We start from the raw sequence: 13,139 nt of genomic DNA on the forward strand, positions 1-13,139 counted from the left end.
CGACGGGTGCTACCTAGGTGCGCTATTGGTCATCCGAGCTAACCTGTCAGACATGCAAATAATTTACCCATAGTATTTCTCCAACAATGACAACTCAGCAACGATCAAATACACATTTCTTCAGCCATTGATGCAATACTCAATGAGAAATTAATAATGATACCCCTGACTCATTTAATGAATATATACTACAGCTGCCTGATAACCATCTCAACAAGAGATGGTAGCTGGTCGGCTGCTGAAGTGATATTCTGTTTGTCTGCTCGTATAATATTGAAGTGATATTCTGTTTGTCTGCTCGTATAATATAATAATATATTATACGAGCAGACATAAAAATATATTTTAATATAATAATATATTATATGAGCAGACAAACAGAATATCACATCAGTTAATACATTTTTGACAAGGTACATTGTAAACCTCTGCCAATGACACACTGTTTTTATTATTATGCTGCTTGTGTTGATACAACATACTACACATGGGACCAAATCAACACTGCTCCTTTGATTTTATACATGTAACAGGAATAATGTCATCTGACTACAAGTGTTGTAGCATCGAAGGTCCGCTGATTAACATATACAATCCAACACAAAGTCATTTAGGAGAGATTGGCAATCCCCTGGCAAGAATCAATCCTTCAACATGTCATCTACAAATGAATTACCAACCAATAAATACACACCCAAAGAATAAGACTCATGGCCATATGTCCTCAATAAAAGGAATACAATGAAATGTCTCTTAGAAATCATGTAGAAAACACAAAACAATCTAATGAAGAAGTGAACGGGCAAAACACAACACAATCTAATGAAGAAGTGAACGGGCAAAACACAACACAATCTAATGAAGAAGTGAACGGGCAAAACACAACACAATCTAATGAAGAAGTGAACGGGCAAAACACAACACAATCTAATGAAGAAGTGAACGGGCAAAACACAACACAATCTAATGAAGAAGTGAACGGGCAAAACACAATACAATCTTATGAAGAAGTGAACGGGCAAAACACAACACAATCTAATGAAGATGTGAACGGGTAAAACACAACACAATCTAATAAAGAAGTGAACGGGCAAAACACAATACAATCTTATGAAGAAGTGAACGGGCAAAACACAACACAATCTAATGAAGAAGTGAACGGGCAAAACACAACACAATATAATGAAGAAGTGAACGGGCAAAACACAACACAATCTAATAAAGAAGTGAACGGGCAAAACACAACACAATCTAATGAAGAAGTGAACGGGCAAAACACAACACAATCTAATGAAGAAGTGAACGGGCAAAACACAACACAATCTGAAGAATGCAAAACACAACACAATCTAATGAAGAAGTGAACGGGCAAAACACAACACAATCTAATGAAGAAGTGAACGGGCAAAACACAACACAATCTAATGAAGAAGTGAACGGGCAAAACACAACACAATCTAATGAAGAAGTGAACGGGCAAAACACAACACAATCTAATGAAGAAGTGAACGGGCAAAACACAACACAATCTAATGAAGAAGTGAACGGGCAAAACACAACACAATCTAATGAAGAAGTGAACGGGCAAAACACAACACAATCTAATGAAGAAGTGAACGGGCAAAACACAACACAATCTAATGAAGAAGTGAACGGGCAAAACACAACACAATCTAATGAAGAAGTGAACGGGCAAAACACAACACAATCTAATGAAGAAGTGAACGGGCAAAACACAACACAATCTTATGAAGAAGTGAACGGGCAAAACACAATACAATCTTATGAAGAAGTGAAAGGGCAAAACACAACACAATCTAATGAAGAAGTGAACGGGCAAAACACAACACAATCTAATGAAGAAGTGAACGGGCAAAACACAACACAATCTAATGAAGAAGTGAACGGGCAAAACACAACACAATCTAATGAAGAAGTGAACAGGCAAAACACAACACAATCTGAGTATCACTTGCTTTAATCCATCAAATGAATTCCTGTTGCGTGAAAGGCCATAAGTAAAGAGGGTGTGTGTGTGTGTGTGTGTGTGTGTGTGTGTGTGTGTGTGTGTGTGTGTGTGTGTGTGTGTGTGTGTGTGTGTGTGTGTGTGTGTGTGTGTGTGTGTGTGTGTGTGTGTGTGTGTGTGTGTGTGTGTGTGTGTGTGTGAGAGAGAGAAGGAATGCTAGACACACACACACACATGCAAAGCCCTGAGTCTCTGTTCCTGGATATGCGAGCGGTGAGTAGCAGCGGGTTTCATCTGGTTGGTTACAGTGAGCTTGGACATTACAATGTGGAGCACAATGGCTGTGTAATCGGCCCTGACTGACCGGGAAGGAGACACTCGCCACAGGGACTACAACTCAATTTAGCTGGGGTCACCAGGTCAAACCTCCTCAATTAGTGCTGGGGGAGAGGAGGGGAGAGGACACAAACTGCCCATGAATAACTTTCTTAATGAGCATTATTTGAACTGCTGCTGATTAGGGTCATAAATAATTTGCAATGGAGGAGCCATGTGTTAATCATACACTGTAATGTTTGTAATCCTTCATGTATTATTATAATGTAAACACGTTCTGTATATGAATAGTCATTCTGAAGTAGTTTGAAATGGAATAATACCTTATTGAAAATAATAATACTATCAATGGATAAATAATCATACTAATGTATTATTTTATATTATGATCATATTTATTAAACAAAAATAATAATACTTTATGTATTTTATTCAAACAAATTTGTCAGGAAATCAATCATTGAGAGCAGATCGGGGAGGCACCATCTCCCAGCAGACAGACAAGCCATGACAACAGGAGAGACACACGCCATGAAATAAAAGTAGATATCGGCCAGCTCCCGTGGCACCCAGACAGGCCCGGCACAACTCACTGAGCCCCAGCCTCCAGCACATCAAGCACACTGACAGCCATGTTAATGGGATTTCTATGGCTCCATCATCATTTCCTTAATGATAATACTAACCATATTTTTGTGTCACATTAGAAAAGTGTTAATGGGTGTTATATCACAGATCATTAATTGTAAAAATTAAAATTAAATAAAATAAATAAACAAATATTGGGAGCTTATTAAAGTAGAAATGGCATTAGAGCTTGCTAGAGTTTAGAGTAGAGGAAAATAAAATAGAGTGAATAGCATATCTACTCTGTCTCTCACTTTAATCATTAAAAGCAAATGAGTGCAGCTCTTATTGCATTTTTTTATAATTATGAATACATACTGAATAATTATTTTTCATTAATATTCGCAACAACAAAACTCTAAAGCTCAAGTACTGTATGGCCTAGTTGCAATCACTTGGTTTAAATTAGGTACTGTAAATTTGGTTTGCAAATCGAAAAAAGTGGCTATGGATCCACGGAGTGCAGCACATCTGCCTAGTTCCATATTGGCCAGGTTGGACATCAATAAATGCATCGATACTGGACTAGAGATGGAGACATGGTTTACCTATGGTTGAACTCTCAACATTTGCACCACTTTAAATGAACCCCTCTGATATGATAACAATAAAGCATGAAGGTCAATGACCTGAAATCAAATTAAATCAAGTCATATAGACCCAATTCAAAAGACAAAATGGTGAGGAGAAAAAAACGTGTTTATCAAGGCAAACTCTAGACTGTTAATTAAGCCAAAACATGGTTATTTTTGACAGTCAGCCTATATGACACAGACGATCTACGTTAGCTGTTGATTTCATAGCATTTCCTTGACTGTAATAAGCATTCATACTATTTCCATTGCTTCTATCCAATGCCGAGCCAATTCCAAGAGTTCCCTCATGTGGTGACGGAACTCATCTTGTGATAAACATCATATATTTAAGGTCTATATGACATGACAATGATTTCATCATACTCTGCTATACATTAACTAAATGGTGCAGAAAATAAATGTATGTATGCAGACGACAGCTACCCTGGAAATATAGTTTTCAGCCACTGAAGACAGAGGAGTGGGAGAGAGTGCTCTAAGAGAAAATATCAACCCAGTCGCTCTCTCGCGCTCTCTGCTCAGGGGGTCAGTGAGCAACGTGGCAGGCAGTCATATGTTCTGTATGTGCAGAATCTGGACTAGCCTGACTGAGGGATCGTCCTTCTATCCCTCTATCACTGCAGATCACTGTGACTGAACAAGCTTCTGACCCAACACTTCAGCGTTCACATCAAAACAAAATCACGATGCACCCGCCACAGTTTAGAAATGCAGATGGAATAGGATTGAGTAAATGTCAGTGGCGAGGGTGAAGTGTTTGCATATAAGTGAATTATGTACGGTCTTGTCCTGTGCCATCTATTCCCCTAAGCATTAACGGCGCCGGCTACTTCTCTCAGACTTAATTGAAACGGGACTTGTAACGTTGCCCTTTTCCTCAACAGGACCAAAACATAACCTCTGACTCCCTCTAGCATCCAATCGACAGAGAAGTTAAAGGGGGACAGATTCCACAGGAAAAGAAAGGGGGATAGATTCCATAGACAGAATAAGAAGAAAAAGAGAGGCGACCATCAAAGCTTTATTTTGTCCTCTTTCTTGTAAGCATTTTACTGTAAGGCTCTACACCTGTTGTATTCGGCGCATGTGACAAATACAATTTGATTTGATTTGATTTCTCTCTCTGTACATGCTGTCTCTCAACCTAAGTCAACCGATAGCCTCCCGTACGCCCCCGTCTCCGGACATGATTGGGATTGACTGTCCCTACATGTGCCATCAGCATCTGACCTTACTTTTATCAGTCACAGAACAAAGTGTTATTTTACTGTCAGGGTGAGACATGGACATTGACCAGGTCTCTAACCCACACAACCCAGTCAATGACACTGTGATCTGAAACTCTGCAATTACAGTCTGAAAGGTAAACTACCTACAGTAAGAGCTACCATTACATTCAAACACTGACCACTGTCTCTAACCCACACAACCCACACAACACAATCGATGACACTGTGATCTGCAACTCTGCTATTACAGTCTGAAAGGTAAACTACCTAGAGTAAGAGCTACCATTACATTAAACTACCTAGAGTAAGAGCTACCATTACATTCAAACACTGACCACTGTTTCTAGCCAACACAAGGCAACCAATAAATAATACTCTGCTATTACATTCTGAGGGGAAATATAATCTGACAGACACCACCTAATGCAAACACTGAAACTATGCAGAATCCCCAAAACAGATGAAAAGGAAGGCTGTCTTGTGAACATCAGTATAAGTGTGACTGCGTCCTTACGGATAGAGGTGGACACAAAACAATAAACAACATCTGCCTGCTCTCTTCTGAAAAATCTAGGACGGGTTCACATTTCATTACAACTTTACTTAATAAAGACAAGACAGTTGTGGAGAACATATGAGAGTAGAAACCGTTTCTGCAACTAAGCTGTTGCATTTGGATTTCAATAGCAATGCAAAAACAAACACTAAATGTCATCACTCAGACAATATTTAAAATATTGCATGCAGTCTCTCTCTGACACATACTGTTTACTCACACACACTCAACACACACACACACACACACACACACACACACACACACACACACACGCACACACACACACACACATGTACACACACACACAGAAGAAATGTGCCTACACACTAAAGAAATGTGCACACACACACACACACACTTGTAGCACATCTGCTGGTTCAAACATATAATGTCTAAGTGATTTATCTTTGGAGAATAGAGAATGTCATTTCACCTACAGCATCAAAACCAGTCAATGCCACCAAAGTGTGAGCTGCTGACAAAAACAGAAATCTATCTATAGAGGCGTTGTTTACTGTGAATATAACCAGCAGACACAGACACACTTGAAAAAGTCTGTGACAAGAATAGTGAGATGTGCATGATACACTCACACTCACATTCCCCTCTCTCCTGGGTATTGATTTAAAATGGTCGCTGTAGGAATTTTACCATAGACCATGTAACTATCCTTGGAGATGAAGACTTCCGAGAATGAAAGGGGAGAAAGAAAGAGTCAACAGACCACAAGCTGAGACAGTGAAATTGTGGACAATTATTTGCTGAGCAAAATACAATGCCTGTCAGATGAACTGCAGCTCAACCTCGAACCTCAGCAGCTACCATACCACAAACACTACAGAGAAATACTGTGTGTGTAAAGCTGGCTACCGTAGAACCGTGTAACTGACGGTTATGGATAAAGACATCATTCAAATAAAATAACCGTCATAACTGTTTTGGGGGAGGGAACATGGACTCTTCACAACATGATGAAACTTTGTTACTCCTTGCTGAAACAAAAGGTGTTGTTGTAGCAAACAAGTCTTCCAAACGAGTCTCCCCCCCTCCCCCACACAATGCAGCAGCAGCGCACATAGAAATATAACAAATAGAGCAGGCTTGGAACCTCTAACCCTGGAAATTTGACTGTAAACTCATGGGTACACTACATTCGCAATGGCTTCCTAATATTGTGATGCAATCATTTCCATGGTAATGTAGAATGTTAATTCAAATGATGTTATATGACGTGGCTCATGCAATGGAAAATATTTTTGGTTTTGTCAGTTAAGCTGAATCAACAAATCCCAGCACATATTGATGGGTGCACTTCCTGCTTTTAGTTCTTGCTTTTACTTCCTGCTTTGCTCCTATGGGCACATTCACAATGGCCGCCTATATGCCAATACTGCCTTGAATGGGGACGGGTGTTCTATTCATTATTTTTCTATGGCAGCACATGCAGTAAGGAGCAGAGGAGAAAATGTGCTTAAATCATTAAAAAAAAATTATGCATACATTTTTTTGCTATTCGGACAGTGACCCTGGTCATTTGGCTGGCCAATTACGTCATCCAATATTCCATGACAGTCACGGCCCTATGTGTGTGTGTGTACGTGTATGTATCTAAGATACCTTTGGTACATATCATAATGTGACCAATTAAGAATAGATTAAGACAAAGTTCATCTCAATTGAATGTGTACAGAGCAAAAATAATGTATCACTTTGGAAACTGAGAGTCTATCAAATAGATACATATCACATGTGGATGTAGTTCTGCGTTATACTTATAATCATATAATAGCATTCGTTTTAATATAGCACTAATGTGGAATAGATTATATGAGAAAATCCCCACTATTGACCAATAATGATAAAGTTATAAAGTAATCTGACAGTTCGTGAAATCTAATTATCAAGGCTCTCAAGGAACAGGTCAAACGCAAAGTAGTACCTTCTAGCTATCAATTTAATCTACTAATCTCCTCCTCCACAAGCACACACTTTATTAAAAATGCTTCCTCCCATTTAATATCAGACTCGCGTCACGTGACACTACAAATCAACCATTCCAGCAGACAGACAGCTCAAACTCCGAACTTCAGCGTCATTAACAGATCCAGATGGTCCTCAAACTCGCCGCGTTCCATCACATCGCTCGGGGTAGCCTATTCCGTATAGAGCTGTCTCATTTCTCCCCTCTCTAGCTTCCTAAATATACACAAATTACAATGTTACTATACCATGGGGGGTTTTCCTAAAAGAAAAATGAATTCGCCAGGCGTTTCCAAATGAGTATGTAAAAAAGGGGAAATACTTTTAAACGAGAGGCAAATAGTATCTAATCTCTGTACATTTACATTTAAGTCATTTAGCAGACGCTCTTATCCAGAGCGACTTACAAACATGAACTCACACTACTGTATACAAGTTGATTTCATCTAAAACGTTAGTTGGTGAATTTGGTTGGTTTCCACACCAACATAGTTTACGATCTTTTTCAGAGGCATCCAACATATCACTTACCTTTCAATGATCTTGGTTTAGCTTGCTTGCGGCGCGACATCCTACAGAAAACGCTGAAGTTGCTCAGTTTCAGACAGGTAAATTGGATTCACTAAGGAAATCCTTTTTAAATTTCACTGACAATAGCAGCGAGTGTTAATTTTACCATTACAAAAAATGTATATGGTCTGAATATCAGTTGCGATTATTTTGTGATGAGTAGGTGGATGTAACCTAACGTTAAAATCCAGTTAATCGGTAGGCAACTCTATTTAGTTCAACTGCGTATCGGGAAAAGTGTCAGAATATAGTGGTACCGTCATGCGCTTCCATTCTCCAGCAATACACATTCGCGTGTACTGTAGGTATAGGCTAATAGTCGTTTAGAAATAAAAGCTGAACTGTTGCTTTTAGCTTCAGATCTCAAATGCAGTCGCGTGAGAAAGACATAAGCAAAACGCCTGCTGTGAGAGAGCAAAAATGAAACAAAAGAAAAAAAGAAGAACCATTTTCCCTGCATATCCACCTAGAAGCATCAAAACTCTTATAGAGTCTTCCTTTTCCCAATCCAGTTAGCTAATCATGGATTAGGTTCGGAATCTGATCTAAATCTACGTCTAAATTGGTTTAAAAAGAGGATGAAGAAGCAGAGAGAAGATGGAAGCTCCCTCCTCATCACAAACCTGCAAGGTCTTGGACTGCGCTGTCGCTCCGGTAGTCCACATAATAATGGAAAATGGAAGCAAGGCCCCCAAAGCCATCAGGATGGCTCCAGAGGGGGCCCCTACCCCGCAGGGACTCGCTCTGTACGTAATCACTGAGGAAATCATTGTCAGCCTGCCTGCACTCACACACAGACAGAGAGGCATGATTAAAATCCTCGGGATCATGGCAAGATGCGGATTGCTGGATCTGCTCGTCCCCGGATCCGGAGTCGAACTCACAACCCAAAATCTGCTTGGTCGCCCTCGCAGTCTCGTCTGTCTCGGCTCGCGGTCGACCACTCTCCGTCTTCGGCAGACGGACTGGTCCCCCTTCTGGTAGAAACGGTTAAGCAGGGAAGGAGTTTTTTGTTGTGGCTGTTGACATCCCTCATGTGAGTGGTAGGCAACCATGACATTTGTTGTTTGGGAAGAACAATTGAACATGCTTGTTTTAAATATTCACCTATTTCAGATTAAAATAAATTGCTATATTAATTATAGATATTATATTATTCATTTATGTCATATCTATGTGTTATTACTATCTAGCCTATTCCTGTTTATTGTAATACAATTCATCCTCCGAAGTCAACAATTAATTTCATTATTTGTGTATAAATAACTCAAAACAAAAAAAAATAATCAAGAGTAGGCCTAATATAAAGCTACATGTTTCAAACCAGTTATAATATACAGTAGTATACATTTAATGATTTATACATATCCTTTTAACTTTAGGCTGACATGTTCAAATCAAACATTGTATTGATACAGGTCATTGGATTGGATGACCTCTCCTCTCTCTCTCTCTCTCTCTCTCTCTCTCTCTCTCTCTCTCTCTCTCTCACACGCACGCACGCACACACACACACATAGACTCTCTCTCTCTCTCTCTCTCTCTCTCTCTCTCTCTCTCACGCACACACACACACACATAGACTCTCTCTCTCTCTCTCTCTCTCTCTCTCTCTCTCTCTCTCTCTCTCTCTCTCTGTCTCTCTGTCTCTCTGTCTCTCTCTCTCTCTCTCTCTCTCTCTCACGCACGCACACACACACACACATAGACTCTTTCTGTCTCTCTCTCTCTCTCTCTCTCTCTCTCTCTCACACACACACACACACACACACACACACACACACACACACACATAGACTCTTTCTCTCTCTCTCTCTCTCTCTCTCTCTCTCTCTCTCTCTCTCTCTCTCTCTCTCTCTCTCTCTCTCTCTCTCTCTCTCTCGGCAGTGTCTTGTTATAGAGGTGCTGGCTACTGGTTTAATTAAATCCCCACGAATGTCCAGGTCCATACCCCTGCTATGTGAAAATTAGATCCAGAGAAGGAGTCCTGTGGTGGGCTTCTCACTCTGGCCTCTTCCTCCCACATCCTGGTAGAGCGACGCCACTGTCAGGGGCCTCATAAAATAAAAAAATCACACGAACACAAGGACATCTCTTCTCTCAATGCACTTTTATTCTGATGAATTCATACAGAATGGAGGCTGAGAGGGAGAGAAGAGTGTTGCTCAACACCTCATATAGACATGTAGAACAGTAGCACAATGGAGTCTAAATACTTACGAAATATCACATGCACCTCCAAGTACATCTTGGTACCTGTATTACAGTGTAAATTAAGAGTTAATCTCCAAATCTCTATATCCATCAGTTTTTCACGGTTGTGTTTTCACCAGAAATGATTGCTTATGGGTACCTTAACGTGTGTGTCAAATATTACTGTTCTCAGATTTTTTTTTATGTTTTTTTTTTCTTACAAATTGCTATATATCTATTGTTTAGATGGAATGGAATGTTCGTGTGTTGTATGTGACTGTGATATGTGGTTGTCTCACCTTGCTAGTTTAAGATGAATGTACTAACTGTAAGTCACTCTGAATAAGAGCATCTGCTGAATGACTAAAATGTCAAATGTAAATGTTTTACATACAGATCTCATATTACTGTATTGATTCATAATATTGATGTCACAATAATGATGTCATGTATCATTTGTACTGTTCTTTATAAAAAATGTAGTTATTTGTTACATTTGACCCCGTGAAACCTCAAAGTACTACGTATTTCTCTGGTTACTTGTCTCTGAAATTAAGTGATAGATTTCAAACAAATACATCTCTGTCATCTCATGCCGTGATTAAATAGTGAGAAAAACTCCCACCAAACTCTTCAATAAGTTCTTACAATAACAATAAAAGATAATTTACCAACATTTCTGAAAATGGCTATTTAGCGTTATTGATAGAAACTCTTCAAATAGACTTTTACAATGATCTGCAAAAGTGCAAGCTCTCATTGTGATGTTTAAAATGTATGGATGTAACAAATATAAATATTTCATATCCCAAGCAAATGTTCATGACCTTTTCTGATGTATATTATGTTCCATATGTTCCATTTAGCATAAACACAATTACATTTTTCCTCTATTCACATTGCACACCTACATTTTCAGTATTTTACAGAGTTTCATATTGTTGATATCTTATTATAATATTGATATTTGATTCTCTGAGCAATGCCTCATGGAGGTTTAACAGAGAGGCTCTCAAGCAGACATTAGAAGGTGAGAGTGTGGAGGAGGGTTGAAAGGGAAAGGCTATCCAAGGTCATGAGTAGACCTAGAGACCTTGTCACTCGGGACTAGGTGTGTGAGGTAAGAATCAGGCGCAGAGAGCAGAGAGTTCCAAAGGGAGAAGTGCACTTTAATATGGCACCAAAAAGCAATGCCCAAAACACAGGGCGCGAAAAATATGGACCAACTCAAAACACAGGGTACCCGGTCCGGAGCACGAACACACCCAATAACACAACACGTAACACAAGAATAATCCCGCACAAAACAATGGCGGGTTTACTAGCCTTAAATAAGGAAGCCCAACAGGAAAACACAATTAGACACAGGAACAACTAATAAGACAAAACAAACAGAAAGCGGAAAAAGGGATCGGTGGCGCCTAGTAGGCCTGGTGACGACGACCACCGAGCACCGCCCAAACAGGCAAGGGAGCCAATTTCGGCGGAAGTCATGACAGTACCCCCCTGAAGCGCGGCTCCCGCAGTGCGCCGCCACCGGCCTCGAGGGCGACCAGGTGGAGGCGGTGGAAGTCTCTCAGGAGTGAAGGGTCCAAAATGTCCCCCACAGGTACCCAGCACCTCTGCTCCGGACCGTACCCCTCCCAGTCCACGAGGTACTGTAGGCCCCCCACCTGACATCTCGAGTCCAGAATGCCATGTACTGTGTACGCCGGGGACCCCTTGATGTCCAGAGGGGGCGGAGGGACCTCAGTCACCTCACCTTTTTGAAAGGGACCAGTCACCACCGGCCTGAGGAAGACACATGAAACAAGGGGTTAATACGATAATACGTAGGAAGTTGTAACCTGTAACACACCTCGTTTATCCTCCTCAGGACTTTAAATGGCTCCACACACTGCGGCCCCAGCTTCCGGCAGGGCAGGCAGAGGGGCAGGGTTTGGGTCGAGAGCCAGACCAGGCCCCCCAGTGCGAACACGCTGGTCAGTGCTCCTCTTCTGCCGTCCCCCCGCCAGTCTCAGCGATTCCTGCACAGCTTTTCATGTGTCCTTTGAGCGCTGTACCCATTCCTCTACTGCAGGAGCCTCGGTCTGGCTCTGATGCCATGGGGCCAGAACCGGCTGGTAGCCCAACACACACTGAAAGGGAGACATGTTCGTTGAGGAGTGGCAGAGGGAGTTCTGAGCGAGTTCAGCCCAAGGAACATACCTCGCCCACTCATCTGGCCGGTCCCGGGAATATGACCGCAGAAACCTGCCCACATCAAATCATATCAAATCAAATGTATTTATATAGCCCTTCGTACATCAGCTGATATCTCAAAGTGCTGTACAGAAACCCAGCCTAAAACCCCAAACAGCAAGCAATGCAGGTGTAGAAGCACTGTGGCTAGGAAAATCTCCCTAGAAAGGCCAAAACCTAGGAAGAAACCTAGAGAGGAACCAGGATATGTGGGGTGGCCAGTCCTGTTCTGGCTGTGCCGGGTGGAGATTATAACAGAACATGGCCAAGATGTTCAAATGTTCATAAATGACCAGCATGGTCCAATAATAATAAGGCAGAACAGTTGAAACTGGAGCAACAGCATGGCCAGGTGGACTGGGGACAGCAAGGAGTCATCATGTCAGGTAGTCCTGAGGCATGGTCCTAAGGCTCAGGTCCTCCGAGAGAGAGAAAGAAAGAGAGAAAGAGAGAATTAGAGAGAGCACACTTAAATTCACACAGGACACCGAATAGAACAGGAGAAGTACTCCAGATATAACAAACTGACCCTAGCCCCCGACACATAAACTATGCAGCCATCCACTTCCTTATGTCTGAAACACATGCTTCTAGCGAGGGCAATTTTGGGGCTTCACCATGTTTCATTGAAATGTACAGCTGTGTGTCATCCGCATAGCAGTGAAAGTTAACATTTTGTTTTCGAATGACATCCCCAAGAGGTAGATTCATAAAACACGGGACGAGATGTTAAAAACACATCCTCAGTAGTGTGCCTTCAAATCAGTGGGTGTTTCGGCCTTTAATCACGAAACACCATCATCAAAGGTGGCCAGCTAAAGGGTGATCAAGCCTTAGCATGT

General features: G+C 41.1%; 1 protein-coding gene across 1 annotated transcript in view; it reads right to left on the bottom strand.

Moving 5' to 3' along the window:
• LOC124009114 overlaps nucleotides 1-13,139 on the bottom strand; it is a 49,745-nt gene that overhangs the window by 21,736 nt on the left and 14,870 nt on the right. Inside the window, exon 4 of the mRNA XM_046320608.1 lies at nucleotides 8,487-8,840. Coding sequence (XP_046176564.1) covers nucleotides 8,487-8,840 — 354 coding nt within the window. The remainder of the gene's footprint in view (nucleotides 1-8,486; nucleotides 8,841-13,139) is intronic.

Source organism: Oncorhynchus gorbuscha, linkage group LG22, assembly GCF_021184085.1.
Source record: "Oncorhynchus gorbuscha isolate QuinsamMale2020 ecotype Even-year linkage group LG22, OgorEven_v1.0, whole genome shotgun sequence".
NCBI lineage: Eukaryota > Metazoa > Chordata > Actinopteri > Salmoniformes > Salmonidae > Oncorhynchus > Oncorhynchus gorbuscha.